The 24,032-nt window shown below is 46.5% G+C and overlaps 1 protein-coding gene across 1 annotated transcript in view; it reads left to right on the top strand.

Annotated features, from left to right (window-relative positions):
• The window catches only part of nbeal2 (neurobeachin-like 2), a gene marked incomplete at its 5' end in the record, with an annotated part of 167,409 nt that overhangs the window by 24,205 nt on the left and 119,172 nt on the right, over positions 1-24,032 (top strand). Inside the window, 9 exon segments of the mRNA XM_065027411.1 lie at positions 7,899-7,987; positions 9,415-9,783; positions 10,519-10,772; positions 11,119-11,207; positions 14,269-14,381; positions 15,788-15,870; positions 19,365-19,450; positions 19,533-19,745; positions 23,643-23,739. Coding sequence (XP_064883483.1) covers positions 7,899-7,987; positions 9,415-9,783; positions 10,519-10,772; positions 11,119-11,207; positions 14,269-14,381; positions 15,788-15,870; positions 19,365-19,450; positions 19,533-19,745; positions 23,643-23,739 — 1,393 coding nt within the window.

The raw sequence follows: 24,032 nt of genomic DNA, 5'->3' as shown, positions 1-24,032 counted from the left end.
AACGACGAGATGCAACAATTCAAGTCGTTTATGTTTAAGACTTATGCTCTCAAAGCCTTTTGATAGGACCAATTAAATATCATCTCCCTCGATTTAGCTCAACACTGATTGGCTAATTTGTATACTTTTTTTTGTCAAGGATGGCCAAATGCTCGCTGGCTTCCCTTTCATTCAATGCTACTGGCGGCAAGAATGTCCAACTCGTTTGGACTAGACATAGAGAGACAGAGGGTTGCTGTTTTCTCGCTGCTTTTCCTGTGAGATACATTCATTCAGCCTCTTGCGGAATTGAAGGAAAATTATGAAACACAAAGAGACGAGAAAAACTAAATGTCGATATTTTTTGGAGGGAGCCTTGGTTTCCCTTGTCGTTCGTGAATAGACTTCACTCTAACTTAAATATGAAATTAACTTTAAATATTGTAATGAAACACCAGGCAGCAGGTCAGGTCTCGAACCCTCGACCTTCTAGCCCGAGGTCCAGCGCGCTATCGACTGTGCCGCAAAGCATACTCGTGCGGCAAAGTCGATTTCCGCGCTTATAAACCCAGGGTCGTTACACTACTCCCTCCTTTCAAAGAATGCGTCCTCGCGCTGGCTTGCGACTCTACGTCTTACAGGAACGCGCTCACCAGCCAAGCACACGCACTGTCGTGGGTGCAAGGTCCGATCACTTCTGACACAAATGTAATGAAACAGCAGGGAGCAGGTCTCGAACTCTCGACCTTCGAGCCCCGGCGCGCTATCGAATGTGCTGCAAAAGTATGCTCGTGCGGCAGTGTCGATTTCCGCGCTTATAAACCCAGGGTCGTTACAATATGATTAGACTAGTTTACTACAGTGTCTGTAAATAAATATTTGTAATGGAAAGAAATGAAGGGCGCTCAACCAACGTGAGTTTTTTTAATTTTAATTTTACCTTTATTTAACCAGGCAAGTCAGTTAAGAACACATTCTTATTTTCAATGACGGCCTGGGAACAGTGGGTTAACTGCCTGTTCAGGGGCAGAACGACAGATTTGTACCTTGTCAGCTCAGGGGTTTGAACTTGCAACTAGTCCAACGCTCTAACCACTAGGCTACGCTGCCATCAAAAAATCGAATCATCATGAAAAGGAAAAGGTCAATCACACCGACAGCAAAATGTTACGCAGCATCATCTGGATATGTGGGTGTGCAACTAACATTCAACATTCTGTCAAGCCGTCTACGCATACAGTTTGACTCATAAGTTTGATTAGGCTATTGCCTAGAAATACATATTGGTCACCCATAGTCTATTTCTCAGTTTGAAACTCCCAAAGAGTAGGCTATAACAAATAACTCAAGAGAAAGGGTAAGTCTCTCCAACTCTGCTGACTTCAAACTACATCTACCATATTGGCTGATATAGCCCAGTATTAAATATAGATATCCTAAAATAATGGACCACGTGAGAATCTCTGGTAATTATACCTAAGTAATTTGCGCATTTGATATTGTCTATAGGCGCAAAATTGCTGGGACCATGGCTGGCAAGAGAGCTACGTCATATACGCCTAAAATAATTTAGCGGGACTGCGGTTGGGTTTGGGACCAGTTCTTGCGGTAACGGGTGGGAGTCGCACAGAACACCTGCGGGCGCGGTGTAGTATGGAAATCTGCGCGTGGGAGCAGGATGAAGAAATCAATCCAGTGCAGACCTCTACTGTTGATAACTGACAATGATGGGATTATTTCAAGGTAATTCTATTTTCATGTCACTGAGACAGACAGATGGTCAGGCTATGAGGTGGCTTTTGAAAGTACAGTGTTTATGGAAAGCCATTATGGCTAAACTTGGATCACAGATGAAGACTTGAGGGCATATTATATTTGTGCTGAGACTTTTACTTGTGCCTTACTGTGCAGAGCAGGTACACATCGGTCAAGTACCTTGTAATGACTGTCATACTGAAGCTATAGTCAGCTTTCCAGTGAACAGATCTAACACTTCCCAATACAAAAGTCATTCAGAAACACTGTTCTTCTTCAGAAGAATAAACCTATTATCACCTAGTCAGATATTTTGGGTTCCACAACAACTCATCGAACTGTTCAAACATTTTGTACACCAACTGTGTTCCCACACACGTCAGTCATTCTGAGAAGTAGAAGGCTGAGTACATGCAGTGCTAGATAGTTGGAGGATGCTGTTGGGTCGAGCCCTTACCGACATCCTCATCTGCTTCACAAATAGCTCCAGTAACTAAAGAGGAAGAGGCCTACTATGAAGAGGCTGAGTTTGAGCGTCGTGTGGAGGAAATGTGTTTCGGTTATAGTGACTTGACATTTCCTGGTTGCTTGACAGAAGGAGAGAGAGACGGAGCGAGTAAGCGACAGACGGACAGACAGACACTAGTGCTGATTAGGAGAGCGGGCTGGAGACCGACAGACACTAGTGCTGATTAGGAGCGATGTGCTACTTACTACTCTGAAGAGCTGAAGCACCCTGTGGGCCTGGTCTGGACCTACTGTTCTGACTCTGGTCTCCCTGATAACCTAGGACCCAGGAGGGCTCACTGAGACTGGGTTCCTCTGAACCCCTTCTCCCTGCCCTCCCAGACACATGCAATGAGACATGGACTGGCCCACAAATGACAGTCAACTGGTAGGCTAATATTATCATTTCATTCTAGATTGATTACAGAAAACGTGAAGATAGAAGATGTTCATCCACTCACATTGATGCACTGCATCTTACTGTATGTTGGATTTCACATCTGTTGCATTGCCTCTGCTGATTTCAAAAGACGTTTGCTGAAGTTACACATTTGCCAGTAGTAGTGATCTTTAAACGGGGGGTTTCTGAAGTATGTTTTGGATTGTGCCTTGCAGCCATATTGGTGCTGCTGCCAGCTGTTGACAATGTAACTAACTTCCTCTATAGGGGCCTATGGGCGTCTTTCAGGCTGCAAGCATCAACGAGGCATGGTTCATTACTAAACTAGCAGCAGTAGAAGTAGGCGTCTCATAGTGAAGTGCCTGACTAATTTTCAGGTCATGTGGTGTCACCTGATGTTGTTTGGGTGTAATGAGTCAGGTTGGCCCTTGTGGGAACTGTAGTCCCTCACTCCACACACCGCCTGATGTTGTTTGGGTGTAATGAGTCAAGTTGGGCCTTGTGGGAACTGTAGTCCCTCACTCCACACACCGCCTGATGTGTGGAAGAAAATAACACTCCTCGTTCTCACGTGAAGAAGGCTTTGCGTCTCTCTAACGTCGTGCTCTGAGTGAAGTCAGGGGAAGGTATTCCCTTCAACACCATACTGTTTCTTTTCTCCCTAGTAGAAAGCTGAGATGATGTAGCATGTCTCTGTGTGACTGTAATGGCGCTAGCAAACTAGGTTTAAAGTGTCTCTGTCACAGTGCACCATCACTAGATGTTCTTAGATGATTTGAACGTGAGACGTCAGTTGCACATCAATGAATGTTACCACTGACCTCTATCTCTACGACTGATAACATATGTTCCTAAGATAGATTGATATGTTGATAGGGTGAGGGAGGCTTATACTGAGCCACACTGCAATAGTAGATAGTACTCAGTCTGTGGTGCTCTAGTTGTTTAGTGACATCATTAGTAGATAGTACTCAGTCTCTCTGTGGTGCTCTAGTTGTTTAGTGACATCAATAGTAGATAGTACTCAGTCTCTCTGTGGTACTCTAGTTGTTTAGTGACATCAATAGTAGATAGTACTCAGTCTCTCTGTGGTGCTCTAGTTGTTTAGTGACATCATTAGTAGATAGTACTCAGTCTGTGGTGCTCTAGTTGTTTAGTGACATCAATAGTAGATAGTACTCAGTCTGTGGTGCTCTAGTTGTTTAGTGACATCATTAGTAGATAGTACTCAGTCTCTCTGTGGTACTCTAGTTGTTTAGTGACATCAATAGTAGATAGTACTCAGTCTCTCTGTGGTGCTCTAGTTGTTTAGTGACATCATTAGTAGATAGTACTCAGTCTCTCTGTGGTGCTCTAGTTGTTTAGTGACATCAATAGTAGATAGTACTCAGTCTGTGATGCTCTAGTTGTTTAGTGACATCAATAGTAGATAGTACTCAGTCTCTCTGTGGTGCTAGTGTTATTTAGTGACATCAATAGTAGATAGTACTCAGTCTCTCTGTGGTGCTCTAGTTGTTTAGTGACATCATTAGTAGATAGTACTCAGTCTGTGGTGCTCTAGTTGTTTAGTGACATCAATAGTAGATAGTAGATAGTACTCAGTCTCAGTCTCTCTGTGATGCTCTAGTTGTTTAGTGACATCAATAGTAGATAGTACTCAGTCTCTCTGTGATGCTCGTGTTATTTAGTGACATCAATAGTAGATAGTACTCAGTCTCTCTGTGGTGCTCTAGTTGTTTAGTGACATCATTAGTAGATAGTACTCAGTATCTGTGATGCTCTAGTTGTTTAGTGACATCAATAGTAGATAGTACTCAGTCTCTCTGTGGTGCTCTAGTTGTTTAGTGACATCATTAGTAGATAGTACTCAGTCTCTCTGTGGTGCTCTAGTTGTTTAGTGACATCAATAGTAGATAGTACTCAGTCTCTCTGTGGTGCTAGTGTTGTTTAGTGACATCAATAGTAGATAGTACTCAGTCTCTCTGTGGTACTCTAGTTGTTTAGTGACATCAATAGTGCCAACTCCTTGGCTTGACGATGACAGCAATGGAGTAGGAAAGAGCACAAACAGATCTGGGACCAGGCTAGATGAGGCTATGTGAGAGATGGGGAAACAGACCTGGGACCAGGCTAGATGAGGCTATGTGAGAGATGGGAAACAGATCTGGGACCAGGCTAGATGAGGCTATGTGAGAGATGGGAAACAGATCTGGGACCAGGCTAGATGAGGCTATGTGAGATATGGGGAAACAGATCTGGGACCAGGCTAGATGAGGCTATGTGAGAGATGGGAAACAGATCTGGGACCAGGCTATATGAGGCTATGTGAGAGATGGGAAACAGATCTGGGACCAGGCTATATGAGGCTATGTGAGAGATGGGAAACAGATCTGGGACCAGGCTAGATGAGGCTATGTGAGAGATGGGAAACAGATCTGGGACCAGGCTAGATGAGGCTATGTGAGAGATGGGGAACAGATCTGGGACCAGGCTAGATGAGGCTATGTGAGAGATGGGAAACAGATCTGGGACCAGGCTAGATGAGGCTATGTGAGAGATGGGAAACAGATCTGGGACCAGGCTAGATGAGGCTATGTGAGAGATGGGGAAACAGACCTGGGACCAGGCTAGATGAGGCTATGTTAGAGATGGGAAACAGATCTGGGACCAGGCTAGATGAGGCTATGTGAGAGATGGGGAACAGATCTGGGACCAGGCTAGATGAGGCTATGTGAGAGATGGGAAACAGATCTGGGACCAGGCTAGATGAGGCTATGTGAGAGATGGGGAAACAGACCTGGGACCAGGCTAGATGAGGCTATGTGAGAGATGGGAAACAGATCTGGGACCAGGCTAGATGAGGCTATGTGAGAGATGGGAAACAGATCTGGGACCAGGCTAGATGAGGCTATGTTAGAGATGGGAAACATATCTGGGACCAGGCTAGATGAGGCTATGTGAGAGATGGGAAACAGATCTGGGACCAGGCTAGATGAGGCTATGTGAGAGATGGGAAACAGATCTGGGACCAGGCTAGATGAGGCTATGTGAGAGATGGGAAACGTAGTGTGACTTGATAGGAGGAGAGTAGCAGGATATGATGAGGGAGATAAGAGCTGCGATATTGACAGAACCTACAGTAGAACTCTGTATACATGTCCCTGTGTTATAGAACCTACAGTAGAACTCTGTATACATGTCCCTGTGTTATAGAACCTACAGTAGAACTCTGTATACATGTCCCTGTGTTATAGAACCTACAGTAGAACTCTGTATACATCTCCCTGTGTTATAGAACCTACAGTAGAACTCTGTATACATGTCCCCATGTTATAGAACCTACAGTAGAACTCTGTATACATGTCCCTGTGTTATAGAACCTACAGTAGAACTCTGTATACATCTCCCTGTGTTATAGAACCTACAGTAGAACTCTGTATACATGTCCCTGTGTTATAGAACCTACAGTAGAACTCTGTACACATGTCCCTGTGTTATAGAACCTACAGTAGAACTCTGTATAAATGTCCCTGTGTTATAGAACCTACAGTAGAACTCTGTATACATGTCCCTGTGTTATAGAACCTACAGTAGAACTCTGTATACATGTCCCTGTGTTATAGAACCTACAGTAGAACTCTGTATACATGTCCCTGTGTTATAGAACCTACAGTAGAACTCTGTATACATGTCCCTGTGTTATAGAACCTACAGTAGAACTCTGTATACATCTCCCTGTGTTATAGAACCTACAGTAGAACTCTGTATACATCTCCCTGTGTTATAGAACCTACAGTAGAACTCTGCACACATGTCCCTGTGTTATAGAACCTACAGTAGAACTCTGTATACATGTCCCTGTGTTATAGAACCTACAGTAGAACTCTGTATACATGTCCCTGTGTTATAGAACCTACAGTAGAACTCTGTATACATGTCCCTGTGTTATAGAACCTACAGTAGAACTCTGTATACATGTCCCTGTGTTATAGAACCTACAGTAGAACTCTGTATAAATGTCCCTGTGTTATAGAACCTACAGTAGAACTCTGTATACATGTCCCTGTGTTATAGAACCTACAGTAGAACTCTGTATACATGTCCCTGTGTTATAGAACATACAGTAGAACTCTGTATACATGTCCCTGTGTTATAGAACCTACAGTAGAACTCTGTATACATGTCCCTGTGTTATAGAACCTACAGTAGAACTCTGTATACATGTCCCTGTGTTATAGAACCTACAGTAGAACTCTGTACATGTCCATGTGTTATAGTTGAAGGCCAGTCACCCTTCCCTTTCCATTTAAAGCACAGTATTTAATGGAGTTAAGGATGGATAAGTCGATTGATGATGAAAGGAAGTCACATTCTTTGTGCATAAATCATGTACATGACTTAACCAATGTTTTATTTATTTGGCCTATAAAGAAATGTATAGCTTGTTACTTTCGTGGTGGTGTTTTTCAGCCATAGGCCTCTACTATTTAGAAACAAGGCTTGAATGCATTATCTCATATGCTCCTGAATGTGCCATCACTTTCGTAAGGTTGCTGTAACTTCCTGTTGCAAAAACAAGAGACGTCAGCCCCCTCTGGTTGTTGTTTAGAGTCTGAGTGTAACACACTGCATAAGGACAACCTGTTGGCACGGTGACCAGAAAACATCAACCACAGGGTACAGTCCTTTAAATGGAATGTTAACGTGTACTGGTCCACGTGCACTGTGCTGTGTACTGGTCCACGTGCACTGTGCCGTGTACTGGTCCACGTGCACTGTGCCGTGTACTGGTCCACGTGCACTGTGCCGTGTACTGGTCCACGTGCACTGTGCCGTGTACTGGTCCACGTGCACTGTGCCGTGTACTGGTCCACGTGCACTGTGCCGTGTACTGGTCCACGTGCACTGTGCCGTGTACTGGTCCACGTGCACTGTGCCGTGTACTGGTCCACGTGCACTGTGCCGTGTACTGGTCCACGTGCACTGTGCCGTGTACTGGTCCACGTGCACTGTGCCGTGTACTGGTCCACGTGCACTGTGCCGTGTACTGGTGCACTGTGCTTTTCCATGTTGTGTTTACTAGTTCTGCACGTGTGACTTCAGAATCAGAAAATGTTATTGCCATGCAACAAATGTTGCCAGGGATTCCCCTTGGTGTTGTACCGAGAAGCATCAATCACATCAACCCAGATCAGACTGGTGCCAGTATGACTGGAGACTCATCCTCTGTCTCTCTTCCCCTCCTCTCCTCCTGCAGAAAGATGAGGGCTGCCTGCAGCAGTGGCTGGAGGCTTTTGTGGCTTCCTTTGAGAAGCTTGTTGATGTGCAGTCACTGGAGCCTCGCAGGTGAGTTGACTGATTGGCTCAAATGTATATCTCACGTCCCAAATTGCAATCTATTCCCTGTACTACGTTTGAGCAGATCCTAGATCTGTAACAAGGGGAAACCTCAGGGCACTGATCACAGTGACCAGCTGGCTGATACCTTGTCATCTAAAAGGCTTAAAAGTGGATCTGAGCAATGAGACAGTTGTAAAAGTACTTCATTTTAAATAAACTGGCAGACTTGGAAAGTAAATTCACATGTCTGGGGGCTAAAACAAACACAGTCTCTTCCACACAGTCAGGAAACGCCTTCAGGGAAACACAGGCCCTGATTACACATCGCAGGCACCTGTGCCAATTAGCCACACCCACAACTTAGCCACACCCACAAATTAGCCACACCCACCAATTAGGCAACATAATGAGCCATGCTAAAACAACAGGACATGTTAGGAGATGATAGAAAGTGCAGGTTGAGCTGAAATAGAAAATAAATAACATTACTTGACAGTAATCTACACTTTAAAAATGTCAATAAAATATACATTTTGTCCATAGTGAAGGGCTCTCTTTCACAGACCTCATTGACATTTTGAAAGTAACATTGAAAGTCACATTGTTGTATGCACGTCACATTATAGGAGCATTATTAGTGTGCAGGCAGGTTCTTTCTTTAATTCATCAATATGTTACCAAATCCCTGCTGAGGGAGGCATACTGTAGGCTACAGGTGGTGTGTGTCAGACTGAGTTGGATGAACTCTGACCTTATTACCAATCCAGAGGTGTAATTTTGACATGTTTATAGTAAAGTAGTAAAACAGCACCATCCTCTCTTTCATCTCTTCTTCTTCCTCTCGCCTTCCTCTTCTCCACTCCGCTCCTCTCCACCACCAACCCATTCTCCTCTTCATGCTCCCCTCTCTTCCCGCTCCCCTTCCTCTTTCCTCTCCTCTCCCCTTCCCGCTCCCCTCCCTCTTTCCTCTCCCCTCTCTCTCCCCTTTCTCTTTCCTCTCCCCTTCCCGCTCCCCTCCCTCTTTCCTCTCCCCTTCCCGCTCCCCTCCCTCTTTCTTCTCCCCTCTTTCTTCCCTCTCCCCTCCCTCTTCTCTCTCCCCTTCCTCTTTCCTTTCCTCTCCCCTTCCCGCTCCCCTTCCTCTTTCCTCTCCTCTCCCCTTCCCGCTCCCTTCCCTCTCCCCTCTCTCTCTCCCTTTCTCTTTCCTCTCCCCTTCCCGCTCCCCTCTCTCTCCCCTTTCTCTTTCCTCTCCCCTTCCCTCTCCCCTCTCTCTCCCCTTTCTCTTTCCTCTCCCCTTCCCGCTCCCCTCCCTCTTTCCTCTTCCCCTCCCCTCCCTATTTCCTCTCCCCTCTCCTCCATTTCCTCTCCATTTCCCTCTCTCTCCCTCTTCCCTCTTCTCCCCTTCCTCTTCCCCTCCCTCTTTCCTACATTCTCAGGCTGGAGAACTATATTACGGAGGTTCCCCTCGTACCCAGGGACATACTGGTGTTCTTCAGTGACCAGCTATCACACAGTGCCATTCACCTCTCTGGGGGCGACAGTAACAACAGCACCCTGCTCCTCTCTGGGGGCGACAGTAACAACAGCACCCTGCTCCTCTCTGGGGGCGACAGTAACAACAGCACCCTGCACCTCTCTGGGGGTGACAGTAACAACAGCACCCTCCACCTCTCTGGGGGCGACAGTAACAACAGCACCCTGCACCTCTCTGGGGGCGACAGTAACAACAGCACCCTGCACCTCTCTGGGGGCGACAGTAACAACAGCACCCTGCACCTCTCTGGGGGCGACAGTAACAACAGCACCCTGCTCCTCTCTGGGGGCGACACCCTGCAGTAACAACAGCACCCTGCACCTCTCTGGGGGCGACAGTAACAACAGCACCCTGCACCTCTCTGGGGGCGACAGTAACAACAGCACCCTGCACCTCTCTGGGGGCGACAGTAACAACAGCACCCTGCTCCTCTCTGGGGGCGACAGTAACAACAGCACCCTGCTCCTCTCTGGGGGCGACAGTAACAACAGCACCCTGCTCTGGGGGCTAACAACAGCACCCTGCTCCTCTCTGGGGGCGACAGTAACAACAGCACCCTGCACCTCTCTGGGGGCGACAGTAACAACAGCACCCTGCACCTCTCTGGGGGCGACAGTAACAACAGCACCCTGCTCCTCTCTGGGGGCGACAGTAACATCAGCACCCTGCACCTCTCTGGGGGCGACAGTAACAACAGCACCCTGCACCTCTCTGGGGGCGACAGTAACAACAGCACCCTGCTCCTCTCTGGGGGCGACAGTAACAACAGCACCCTGCTCCTCTCTGGGGGCGACAGTAACAACAGCACCCTGCACCTCTCTGGGGGCGACAGTAACAACAGCACCCTGCACCTCTCTGGGGGCGACAGTAACAACAGCACCCTGCACCTCTCTGGGGGCGACCCTGCAGTAACAACAGCACCCTGCACCTCTCTGGGGGCGACAGTAACAACAGCACCCTGCACCTCTCTGGGGGCGACAGTAACAACAGCACCCTGCACCTCTCTCTTGCACCTCTCTGGGGGCGACAGTAACAACAGCACCCTGCACCTCTCTGGGGGCGACAGTAACAACAGCACCCTGCACCTCTCTGGGGGCGACAGTAACAACAGCACCCTGCACCTCTCTGGGGGCGACAGTAACAACAGCACCCTGCTCCTCTCTGGGGGCGACAGTAACAACAGCACCCTGCACCTCTCTGGGGGCGACAGTAACAACAGCACCCTCCACCCCCTGCTGCTTATTAAGTTCTTCATTATCGAAGACCTTATATGTTCTATGACCCTCAGTTCACCCTTTGTTGAATGACTCTGCCCATCATTTCTACCCATGACTGATGCTAGATAACAAGAACAAATCTGCTAGAAGCTGATGCTAGAAAACATGAAAAGATCTGCTAGAAGCTCATGCTAGAAAACATGAAAAGATCTGCTAGAAGCTCATGCTAGAAAACATGAAAAGATCTGCTAGAAGCTCATGCTAGATAACATGAAAACAATCTACTAGAAGTTGATGCTAGATAACAAGAAAAAATCTGCTAGAAGCTGATGCTAGATAACAGTGATATCAGAGAAAGATTGGTGACAATTTGATCTGAGTCTCTCTGTTCTTCAGGAATATGGAAAACATTGACCCAGAGAAGACCCCAGGCTTTGTCTTCGAGACCATTACACTGTTAAACTTCTGCTTGACTCAGGTAAGACACAACCCTAGATGAACCTCATATACACACACACACACACACACACACACACACACACTTAAGTTACACATGAGTAATTTTCAACAATGGAGGATCTGCAAACTATACTATATCACTCATTCATACTCTAGATTAATATACTGTCTATTGAGCCAGAATGATAATATACTGTCTATTGAGCCAGAATGGTAATATACTGTCTATTGAGCCAGAATGATAATATACTGTCTATTGAGCCAGAATGATAATATACTGTCTATTGAGCCAGAATGGTAATATACTGTCTATTGAGCCAGAATGATAATATACTGTCTATTGAGCCAGAATGATAATATACTGTCTATTGAGCCAGAATGGTAATATACTGTCTATTGAGCCAGAATGATAATATACTGTCTATTGAGCCAGGATGATAATATACTGTCTATTGAGCCAGAATGGTAATATACTGTCTATTGAGCCAGAATGATAATATACTGTCTATTGAGCCAGAATGATAATTTACTGTCTATTGAGCCAGAATGATAATATACTGTCTATTGAGCCAGAATGATAATTTACTGTCTATTGAGCCAGAATGATAATATACTGTCTATTGAGCCAGAATGATAATTTACTGTCTATTGAGCCAGAATGATAATTTACTGTCTATTGAGCCAGAATGATAATTTACTGTCTATTGAGCCAGAATGATAATTTACTGTCTATTGAGCCAGAATAATAATTTACTGTCTATTGAGCCAGAATGATAATATACTGTCTATTGAGACAGAATGATAATATACTGTCTATTGAGACAGAATGATAATATACTTGAGCCAGAATGATAATTTACTGTCTATTGAGCCAGAATGATAATATACTGTCTATTGAGCCAGAATGATAATATACTGTCTATTGAGACAGAATTATAATTTACTGTCTATTGAGCCAGAATGATAATATACTGTCTATTGAGCCAGAATGATAATATACTGTCTATTGAGCCAGAATGATAATTTACTGTCTATTGAGCCAGATAATGATAATATACTGTCTATTGAGCCAGAATGATAATATACTGTCTATTGAGCCAGAATGATAATTTACTGTCTATTGAGCCAGAATGATAATTTACTGTCTATTGAGCCAGAATGATAATATACTGTCTATTGAGCCAGAATGATAATTTACTGTCTATTGAGCCAGAATGATAATTTACTGTCTATTGAGCCAGAATGATAATTTACTGTCTATTGAGACAGAATGATAATATACTGTCTATTGAGCCAGAATGATAATATACTGTCTATTGAGCCAGAATGATAATATACTGTCTATTGAGCCAGAATGATAATATACTGTCTATTGAGCCAGAATGATAATATACTGTCTATTGAGCCAGAATGATAATTTACTGTCTATTGAGCCAGAATGATAATTTACTGTCTATTGAGCCAGAATGATAATATACTGTCTATTGAGCCAGAATGATAATATACTGTCTATTGAGCCAGAATGATAATTTACTGTCTATTGAGCCAGAATGATAATTTACTGTCTATTGAGCCAGAATGATAATATACTGTCTATTGAGCCAGAATGATAATATACTGTCTATTGAGCCAGAATGATAATATACTGTCTATTGAGCCAGAATGATAATATACTGTCTATTGAGCCAGAATGATAATTTACTGTCTATTGAGCCAGAATGATAATTTACTGTCTATTGAGCCAGAATGATAATTTACTGTCTATTGAGCCAGAATGATAATATACTGTCTATTGAGCCAGAATGATAATATACTGTCTATTGAGCCAGAATGATAATATACTGTCTATTGAGCCAGAATGATAATTTACTGTCTATTGAGCCAGAATGATAATTGACTGTCTATTGAGCCAGAATGATAATTTACTGTCTATTGAGCCAGAATGATAATATACTGTCTATTGAGCCAGAATGGTAATATACTGTCTATTGAGCCAGAATGATAATATACTGTCTATTGAGCCAGAATGATAATATACTGTCTATTGAGCCAGAATGATAATTTACTGTCTATTGAGCCAGAATGATAATTGACTGTCTATTGAGCCAGAATGATAATTGACTGTCTATTGAGCCAGAATGATAATATACTGTCTATTGAGCCAGAATGATAATTGACTGTCTATTGAGCCAGAATGATAATATACTGTCTATTGAGCCAGATAATGATAATATACTGTCTATTGAGCCAGAGAATGATAATATACTGTCTATTGAGCCAGAATGATAATATACTGTCTATTGAGCCAGATAATGATAATATACTGTCTATTGAGCCAGAGAATGATAATATACTGTCTATTGAGCCAGAGAATGATAATATACTGTCTATTGAGCCAGAATGATAATTTACTGTCTATTGAGCCAGAGAATGATAATATACTGTCTATTGAGCCAGAATGATAATATACTGTCTATTGAGCCAGAATGATAATATACTGTCTATTGAGCCAGAATGATAATATACTGTCTATTGAGCCAGAGAATGATAATATACTGTCTATTGAGCCAGAATGATAATTTACTGTCTATTGAGCCAGAATGATAATATACTGTCTATTGAGCCAGAATGATAATATACTGTCTATTGAGCCAGAGAATGCAGTGGAGATGAGAAGAATACTATCCTATAAATCCACATTACATTTTTCCACCTAAAAGAAACAGAACTGGTTTCCTGAGAATAGAGGAGTGGGTGTGTGGCTGACCTGTGGGTGTGTCGCTGACCTGTGGGTGTGTGGCTGACCTGTGGGTGTGTGGCTGACCTGTGGGTGTGTGGCTGACCTGTGGGTGTGTGGCTGACCTGTGGGTGTGTGGCTGACCTGTGGGTGTGTGGCTGACCTGTGGGTGTGTGGCTGACCTGTGTCTATATTGTCAGTATTGTTTGTGAAGAGTGTCATAAATAGGAATGTGTATTTAGTAAAAGTGTGTAGCTGTGTTTGTTATTATTTGCTCTGAGATGTCTTTGTTTTAAAAGCCCTCTCAAGGTCAAGTAAATATGTGTGTATGTGTGTGTTTCAGCTGAAGAAGCAGCCTGCGGATCAGTCGTCCCTCCAGACAGTGATTCAGTATGGCCTAATGCTGTTGGAAAGTCTCTTTGACCCTTACAATACATGGAGGAGACGCCTGACAGGGTGCGTGTGTGTGTACGTGCGTGTGTACGTGCGTGTGTACGTCCGTGTGTACGTGCGTGTGTACGTCCGTGTGTACGTGCGTGTGTACGTCCGTGTGTACGTACGTGCGTGTGTACGTGCGCGTGTACGTCCGTGTGTACGTGCGTGTGTACGTGCGCGTGTACGTCCGTGTGTGCGTGTACGTGCACGTGTACGTCCGTGTGTACGTGCGCGTGTACGTGCGTGTGTACGTCCGCGTGTACGTGCGTGTGTATGTCCGTGTGTACGTGCGTGTGTACGTCCGTGTTTACGTGCACGCCCTACCCATGTTTTGAAGCTGGGTGGAGACCGCCTGTTGGACTGTGTGTGTTTTGAAGATGGGTGGAGACCGCCTGTTGGACTGTGTGTGTTTTGAAGCTGGGTGGAGACCGCCTGTTGGACTGTGTGTGTTTTGAAGCTGGGTGGAGACCACCCGTTGAACTGTGTGTGTTTTGAAGCTGGGTGGAGACCGCCCGTTGGACTGTGTGTGTTTTGAAGCTGGGTGGAGACTACCCGTTGAACTGTGTGTGTTTTGAAGCTGGGTGGAGACCACCCGTTGAACTGTGTGTGTTTTGAAGCTGGGTGGAGACCACCTGTTGGACTGTGTGTGTTTTGAAGCTGGGTGGAGACCGCCTGTTGGACTGTGTGTGTTTTGAAGCTGGGTGGAGACCACCCGTTGAACTGTGTGTGTTTTGAAGCTGGGTGGAGACCACCCGTTGGACTGTGTGTGTTTTGAAGCTGGGTGGAGACCACCCGTTGGACTGTGTGTGTTTTGAAGCTGGGTGGAGACCACCAGTTGAACTGTGTGTGTTTTTTGAAGCTGGGTGGAGACCACCCGTTGAACTGTGTGTGTTTTGAAGCTGGGTGGAGACCGCCCGTTGGACTGTGTGTGTTTTGAAGCTGGGTGGAGACTACCCGTTGAACTGTGTGTGTTTTGAAGCTGGGTGGAGACCACCCGTTGAACTGTGTGTGTTTTGAAGCTGGGTGGAGACCGCCCGTTGGACTGTGTGTGTTTTGAAGCTGGGTGGAGACCACCCGTTGAACTGGGTGTGTTTTGAAGCTGGGTGGAGACCGCCCGTTGGACTGTGTGTGTCAGTATGTCTGTGTCTTTGTGTGTGTGGTGAAAGACCATGTCGAGGGCAGACTGTATAAACCCAACCCAAGGCCTTATCTCTGCATGTTCATCTGTAGTGGATGACGGTGTTGCTGCAACAGCTCTTATCTCTGTCTCCTTAAGTGTGCATCCCAAATGGCACCCTACTCCCTATATAGTGCACTACTTTAGACCAGAGCCCTGTGGGGAACTACATGGGGAATAGGATGCTTTTTGGTATGGAGGCCAAGTCTGTAGGCCTGCTGTAAATATGTGCGTGTGTGTTTTTTTTTAGGGAGGAGGTGAGCATGGTGGAGAGGAGCAAGTATAAGTTCTCCCCTCTCCCCTTACCAGAGGAGCTGCCTGCTCTATTCCATGGTGAGGCACCACACACCACACACACCACACTAATATACAGCTTTCCTTTAGGCTGCTCAAAATGTACTTTTCTCCCTTTGGAGAAACACAGTGGGCAAGAGTCCAGTCGATATGTTCTGTCTTGATCTAAAGTGAATGATGTTATTTTCTAATTAGCAGTGTTCTCTCACTGGGATCTTAGTTGATTAAACACTTCTGTTGCTAGTGTCCTTTGATTAGCAGGGTGCTAATCTGTAAACCATGTGGGAAACCTGTCTGGACAAGTTGAGTCTGTAGATTACAGGAAGCTCGACATGACTGTTAACACCATGCTATTGAGAGAGGGATGGGGTTGAGCTGCATCCCAGTGGGCACTGTATTCCCTATATAGTGCAGTGCTTTTGACCAGAGCCCAGTGGGCACTGTATTCCCTATATAGTGCAGTGCTTTTGACCAGAGCCCAGTGGGCACTGTATTCCCTATATAGTGCAGTGCTTTTGACCATAGCCCAGTGGGCACTGTATTCCCTATATAGTGCAGTGCTTTTGACCAGAGCCCAGTGGGCACTGTATTCCCTATATAGTGCAGTGCTTTTGACCAGAGCCCAGTGGGCACTGTATTCCCTATATAGTGCAGTGCTTTTGACCAGAGCCCAGTGGGCACTGTATTCCCTATATAGTGCAGTGCTTTTGACCACCCAGGGCACTGTATTCCCAGTGCTTTTGACCAGAGTGGGCACTGTATTCCCTATATAGTGCAGTGCTTTTGACCAGAGCCCAGTGGGCACTGTATTCCCTATATAGTGCAGTGCTTTTGACCAGAGCCCAGTGGGCACTGTATTCCCTATATAGTGCAGTGCTTTTGACCAGAGCCCAGTGGGCTCAGCCTCTGAAAAAATCAAATCAAATCAAATTTTATTTGTCACATACACATGGTTAGCAGATGTTAATGCGAGTGTAGCGAAATGCTTGTGCTTCTAGTTCCGACAATGCAGTGATAACCAACAAGTAATCTAACTAACAATTCCAAAACTACTGTCTTATACACAGTGTAAGGGGATAAGGAATATGTACATAAGGATATATGAATGAGTGATGGTACAGAGCAGCATACAGTAGATGGTATCGAGTACAGTATATACATATGAGATGAGTATGTAGACAAAGTAAACAAAGTGGCATAGTTAAAGTGGCTAGTGACATAAGAATGCAGTCGATGATCTAGAGTACAGTATATACATATGCATATGAGATGAATAATGTAGGGTAAGTAACATTATATAAGGTAGCATTGTTTAAAGTGGCTAGTGATATATTTACATCATTTCCCATCAATTCCCATTATTAAAGTGGCTGGAGTTGGGTCAGTGTCAATGACAGTGTGTTGGCAGCAGCCACTCAATGTTAGTGATTGCTGTTTAACAGTCTGATGGCCTTGAGATAGAAGCTGTTTTTCAGGTGTGTATAATACTGCTAGCTGTTGTTGGACCTATTACTAAGGATTATGGCATCTCCATTGTCTTGATACATAACCTTGCCTAACGAGGGCTCAACCCACATCCTGCTATTTCTCAATGCTGTCCCAGTGTGCCTTGGATTTCCACATCTCTTTATGACATCACAGTGTACTGGCTGTGCATTCTGTCTTGTACAGTCATGGCCAAACGTTTTGAGAATGAGACAAATATTCATTTCCACAAAGTTTGCTGCTTCAGTGTCTTTAGATGTTTTTGTCAGATGTTACTATGGAATACTGAAGTATAATTACAAGCATTTCATTAGTGTCAAAGGCTTTTATTGACAATTACATGAAGTTAATGCAAAGAGTCAATATTTGCAGTGTTGACCCTTCTTTTTTTTCAAGACCTCTGCAATCCGCCCTGGCATGCTGTCAATTAACTTCTGGGCCACATCCTGACTGATGGCAGCCCATTCTTGCATAATTAATGCTTGGAGTTTGTCAGAATTTGTGGGGTTTTGTTTGTCCACCCGCCTCTTGAGGATTGACCACAAGTTCTCAATGGGATTAAAGTCTGGGGAGTTTCCTGGCCATGGACCCAAAATATTGATGTTTTTTTCCCCGAGCCACTTAGTTATCACTTTTGCCTTATGGCAAGGTGCTCCATCATGCTGGAAAAGGCATTGTTCATCACCAAACTGTTCCTGTTTAGTTGGGAGAAGTTGCTCTCGGAGGATGTGTTGGTACCATTCTTTATTCATGGCTGTGTTCTTAGGCAAAATTGTGAGTGAGCCAACTCCCTTGGCTGAGAGGCAACCCCACACATGAATGGTCTCAGGATGCTTTACTGTTGGCATGACACAGGACTGTTGGTAGCGCTCACCTTGTCTTCTCCGGACAAGCTTTTTTCTGGATGCCCCAAACAATCGGAAAGGGGATTCATCTGAGAAAATGACTTTACCCCAGTCCTCAGCAGTCCAATCCCTGTACCTTTTGCAGAATATCAGTCTGTCCCTGATGTTTTTCCTGGAGAGAAGTGGCTTCTTTGCTGCCCTTCTTGACACCAGGCCATCCTCTAAAAGTCTTCTCCTCACTGTGCGTGCAGATGCACTCACACCTGCTTGCTGCCATTCCTGAGCAAGCTCTGTACTGGTGGTGCCCCGATCCCACAGCTGAATCAACTTTAGGAGACGGTCCAGGCGCTTGCTGGAGTTTCTTAGGCGCCATGAAGCCTTCTTCACAACAATTGAACCGCTCTCCTTGAAGTTCTTGATGATCTGATAAATGGTTGATTTAGGTACAATCTTACTGGCAGCAATATCCTTGCCTGTGAAGCCCTTTCTGTGCAAAGCAATGATGACGGCACGTGTTTCCTTGCAGTTAACCATGATTGACAGAGGAAGAGCAATGATTCCAAGCACCACCCTCCTTTTGAAGCTTCCAGTCTGTTATTCAAACTCAATCAGCATGACAGAGTGATCTCCAGCCTTGTCCTCATCAACACTCACACCTGTGTTAACGAAAGAATCACTGACATGATGTCAGCTGGTCCTTTTGTGGCAGGGCTGAAATGCAGTGGAAATCTTTTTTTTGGCATTCAGTTCATTTGCATGGCAAAGAGGGACTTTGCCATTAATTGCAATTCATCTGATCACTCTTCATAACATTCTGGAGTATTTGCAAATTGCCATCATACAAACTGAGGCAGCAGACTTTGTGAAAATTAGTATTTGTGTCATTCTCAAAACTTTTGGCCACGACTGTACAATGTATTGCCATTAGCCTGGTCCCAAATCTGTTGTCTCCTTCTGTAGCCTGGTCCCAGGCCTGTTGTCTCCTTCTGTAGCCTGGTCTCAGATCTGTAAGTGCTCTTGTCAACTCCATTGCTCATTGTCAAGCCTAACCTTTTGGTATTACAGTGAGCGACAAGGAGTTGGCATGATGGTACAGACTGATGCTCAGGCTAGATTTCCATGTCATCAAAACACCAACCATCAATATGTGGTTCACAGACAGCCTGTCAAAACAACAATCATCAATGTGTCGTTGGTTCACAGACAGCCTGCAGGACAGCCAGCAGATCCCAGAGGACCTCGCTCTCCGATTGGTCCATCTCCAAGGGGCTGTCATCAGTGGCAGCAAGGTAAAGCACTCCTACTGTACCTCTCTTCAGAATTGTGTGTGTGTGTGTGTTAACTCGTATGTACGGTATCTATGCATTCCAGAAGAACGGCCTGCTCTCCATCACCCTGCAGTCTGTGGAGGACCTTCTTTCTGTACTCCGAGCCTGGTGCCTCCGGACCTCCTCCAACCCCAAGGACCCCACGCTGCTACGGCTGACCCTGCAGTGCCTGACTGCAATGGTGCACACCCTCCACTCCAGTAGTCCTGCAGAGCGCCGGCTGGAGATCAGGACCGTGTTGGATGGCTACTTCCAGGTAGTAGCAACAGCAGTAGGAGGAGCAGCAGCAGTGGCTGTAGCAACAGTGGCTGTAGTAGCAGCAGCAGCAGCAGGCTGTAGTAGTAGTAGCAGCAGTGGCTGTAGTAGTAGTAGCAGCAGTGGCTGTAGTAGTAGTAGCAGCAGTGGCTGTAGTAGTAGTAGCAGCAGTGGCTGTAGTAGCAGCAGTGGCTGTAGTAGCAGCAGTGGCTGTAGTAGCAGCAGTGGCTGTAGTAGTAGTAGCAGCAGTGGCTGTAGTAGCAGCAGCAGCAGTGGCTGTAGTAGCAGCAGCAGTGGCTGTGGCTGTAGTAGCAGCAGTGGCTGTAGCAGCAGCAGTGGCTGTAGTAGCAGCAGCAGCAGTGGCTGTAGTAGTAGCAGCAGTGGCTGTAGTAGCAGCAGCAGTAGTAGCAGCAGTGGCTGTAGCAGTAGCAGCAGCAGCAGTGGCTGTAGTAGCAGCAGCAGTGGCAGTGGCTGTAGTAGCAGCAGCAGTGGCTGTAGTAGTAGCAGCAGCAGTGGCTGTAGTAGTAGCAGCAGCAGTGGCTGTAGTAGCAGCAGCTGTAGTAGCAGCAGCAGTGGCTGTAGTAGTAGCAGCAGCAGTGGCTGTAGTAGCAGCAGCAGTGGCTGTAGTAGCAGCAGCAGTGGCTGTAGTAGCAGCAGCAGTGGCTGTAGTAGCAGCAGCAGTGGCTGTAGTAGCAGCAGCAGTGGCTGTAGTAGCAGCAGCAGTGGCTGTAGTAGCAGCAGTGGCTGTAGTAGCAGCAGCAGTGGCTGTAGTAGTAGCAGCAGCAGTGGCTGTAGTAGTAGTGGCTGTAGTAGTAGCAGCAGTGGCTGTAGTAGCAGCAGTGGCTGTAGTAGTAGCAGCAGTGGCTGTGTAGCTGCAGTGGCTGTAGTAGCAGCAGCAGTGGCTGTAGTAGTAGCAGCAGTGGCTGTAGTAGTAGCAGCAGCAGTGGCTGTAGTAGTAGCAGCAGTGGCTGTAGTAGTAGTAGCAGTGGCTGTAGTAGTAGCAGCAGCAGTGGCTGTAGTAGTAGCAGCAGCAGTGGCTGTAGTATCAGCAGCAGTGGCTGTAGTAGTAGCAGCAGTGGCTGTAGTAGTAGCAGCAGTGGCTGTAGTAGCAGCAGCAGTGGCTGTAGTAGTAGCAGCAGTGGCTGTAGTAGTGGCTGTAGGCAGTGGCTGTAGTAGCAGCAGTGGCTGTAGTGGCTGTAGCTAGTGGCAGCAGCAGTGGCTGTAGTAGTAGCAGCAGTGGCTGTAGTAGTAGTAGCAGCAGTGGCTGTAGTGGCTGTAGTAGCAGCAGCAGCAGTGGCTGTAGTAGTAGCAGCAGCAGTGGCTGTAGTAGTAGTAGCAGCAGCAGTGGCTGTAGCAGCAGCAGGTGGCTGTAGTAGCAGCAGCAGTGGCTGTAGTAGCAGCAGCAGTGGCTGTAGTAGCAGCAGCAGTGGCTGTAGTAGTAGCAGCAGTGGCTGTAGTAGCAGCAGCAGTGGCTGTAGTAGCAGCAGCAGTGGCTGTAGTAGTAGCAGCAGTGGCTGTAGTAGTAGCAGCAGTGGCTGTAGTAGTAGCAGCAGCAGTGGCTGTAGTAGCAGCAGCAGCAGTGGCTGTAGTAGTAGCAGCAGCAGTGGCTGTAGTAGCAGTGGCTGTAGTAGCAGCAGCAGCAGTGGCTGTAGTAGCAGCAGCAGTGGCTGTAGTAGTAGCAGCAGCAGTGGCTGTAGTAGTAGCAGCAGGCTGTAGTGGCTGTAGCAGCAGTGGCTGTAGTAGCAGCAGCAGTGGCTGTAGTAGTAGCAGCAGTGGCTGTAGCAGCAGTGGCTGTAGTAGTAGCAGCAGTGGCTGTAGTAGCAGCAGCAGCAGCAGTGGCTGTAGTAGCAGCAGCAGCAGTGGCTGTAGTAGTAGTAGCAGCAGTGGCTGTAGTAGTAGCAGCAGTAGCAGTGGCTGTAGTAGTAGCAGCAGTGGCTGTAGTAGTAGCAGCAGTAGCAGTGGCTGGCTGTAGTAGTGGCTGTAGTAGTAGCAGCAGTGGCTGTAGTAGTAGCAGCAGCAGTGGCTGTAGTGGCTGTAGTAGCAGCAGCAGTGGCTGTAGTAGTAGCAGTAGTGGCTGTAGTAGTAGCAGCAGCAGTGGCTGTAGTAGTAGCAGCAGTAGCAGTGGCTGTAGTAGCAGCAGCAGTGGCTGTAGTAGTAGCAGCAGCAGCAGTGGCTGTAGTAGTAGCAGCAGCAGTGGCTGTAGTAGTAGCAGCAGTAGCAGTGGCTGTAGTAGCAGCAGCAGTGGCTGTAGCAGCAGTGGCTGTAGTAGTAGCAGCAGCAGTGGCTGCTGGCTGTAGTAGTAGCAGCAGCAGTGGCTGTAGTAGCAGCAGCAGTGGCTGTAGTAGTAGCAGCAGCAGTGGCTGGCTGTAGTAGTAGCAGCAGTAGTAGTGGCTGTAGTAGCAGCAGCAGTGGCTGTAGTAGTAGCAGTGGCTGTAGTAGCAGCAGCAGTGGCTGTAGTAGTAGCAGCAGTGGCTGTAGTAGCAGCAGCAGTGGCTGTAGTAGTAGCAGCAGCAGTGGCTGTAGTAGTAGCAGCAGCAGTGGCTGTAGTAGTAGCAGCAGTGGCTGTAGTAGCAGCAGCAGTGGCTGGCTGTAGCAGTGGCTGTAGTAGCAGCAGCAGTGGCTGTAGTAGTAGCAGCAGTGGCTGTAGTAGTAGCAGCAGCAGTGGCTGTAGTAGCAGCAGCAGCAGTGGCTGTAGTAGTAGCAGTGGCTGTAGTAGCAGCAGTGGCTGTGGCTGTAGCAGCAGCAGTGGCTGTAGTAGGCAGCAGTGGCTGTAGTAGTAGCAGCAGCAGTGGCTGTAGTAGCAGCAGCAGTGGCTGGATAGTAGTAGCAGCAGTGGCTGTAGTAGTAGCAGCAGCAGTGGCTGTAGTAGTAGCAGCAGTGGCTGTAGTGGCTGGCTGTAGTAGTAGCAGCAGCAGTGGCTGTAGTAGCAGCAGCAGCAGTGGCTGTAGTAGTAGCAGCAGCAGTGGCTGTAGTAGTAGCAGCAGTGGCTGTAGTAGTAGCAGCAGCAGTGGCTGTAGTAGTAGCAGCAGTAGCAGTGGCTGTAGTAGCAGCAGTGGCTGTAGTAGTAGCAGCAGTGGCTGTAGTAGCAGCAGCAGTGGCTGTAGTAGCAGCAGCAGTGGCTGTAGTAGTAGCAGCAGTGGCTGTAGTAGCAGTGGCTGTAGTAGTAGCAGCAGTGGCTGTGGCTAGCAGCAGCAGTGGCTGTAGTAGTAGCAGCAGCAGCTGTAGTAGCAGCAGCAGCAGTGGCTGTAGTAGCAGCAGCAGTGGCTGTAGTGGCTGTAGTAGCAGCAGCAGTGGCTGTAGTAGCAGCAGCAGTGGCTGTAGTAGTAGCAGCAGCAGTGGCTGTAGTAGCAGCAGCAGCAGTGGCTGTAGTAGTAGCAGCAGTGGCTGTAGTAGTAGCAGCAGCAGTGGCTGTAGTAGCAGCAGCAGTGGCTGTAGTAGTAGTAGCAGCAGCAGTGGCTGTAGTAGTAGCAGCAGCAGCAGTGGCTGTAGTAGCAGCAGCAGTGGCTGTAGTAGTAGCAGCAGTGGCTGTAGTAGCAGCAGTAGTAGCAGCAGCAGCAGCAGTGGCTGTAGTAGTAGCAGCAGCAGTGGCTGTAGTAGCAGCAGCAGTGGCTGTAGTAGCAGCAGTGGCTGTAGTAGCAGCAGCAGCAGTGGCTGTAGTAGTAGCAGCAGCAGTGGCAGTGGCTGTAGTAGCAGCAGCAGTGGCTGTAGTAGTAGTAGCAGCAGTGGCTGTAGTAGTAGTAGCAGCAGTGGCTGTAGTAACTTGATCTTGGTGGGACAGCTGTAAGTGTTTGCTCTTTTCTATCAATTGAAGCTTGGTCTGGTGGAGGGTAGGAGTGTGGTTAGCATGGCATTAGTGTTTGAGTTAATGGAGGTATGCAACTGTTTCTGATACTTCCAGGTCCTGAACTGGAACCGGCCTCCAGGGTTAGGGAACGAGCAGGAGGACGGGCAGAGCTGGGAGGAACACCTCATCACTCTCCAGAGTCACATGCTGAGTAAGAGGCCTCATCATCCAAAATACACTCCCCAAATATTAGTCTGGTCCCACTAATGTTTGTGCCATCATGCCCCATATGGAAAACAACCATGAAAAACAAATAACAATCTTCTATGACAGAAGAAGATTATTAGTACAGAAATCTAATTAGTAACTGGTAAGATTTAGTATGTTTTGTCTTATACACTATATGGACAAAAGTATGTGGACACCCCTCCAATTAGTGGATTAGTCTATTTTAGCCACAAACCCAGATTCGCTGACAGCCATGCAATCTCCATAGACAAACAT

This window comes from Oncorhynchus nerka, linkage group LG14, assembly GCF_034236695.1.
Source record: "Oncorhynchus nerka isolate Pitt River linkage group LG14, Oner_Uvic_2.0, whole genome shotgun sequence".
NCBI classification, from domain to species: Eukaryota; Metazoa; Chordata; class Actinopteri; order Salmoniformes; family Salmonidae; genus Oncorhynchus; species Oncorhynchus nerka.
Note: the sequence above shows the minus strand (reverse complement) of the source record. Positions and strands in the feature narration are given on the sequence as shown.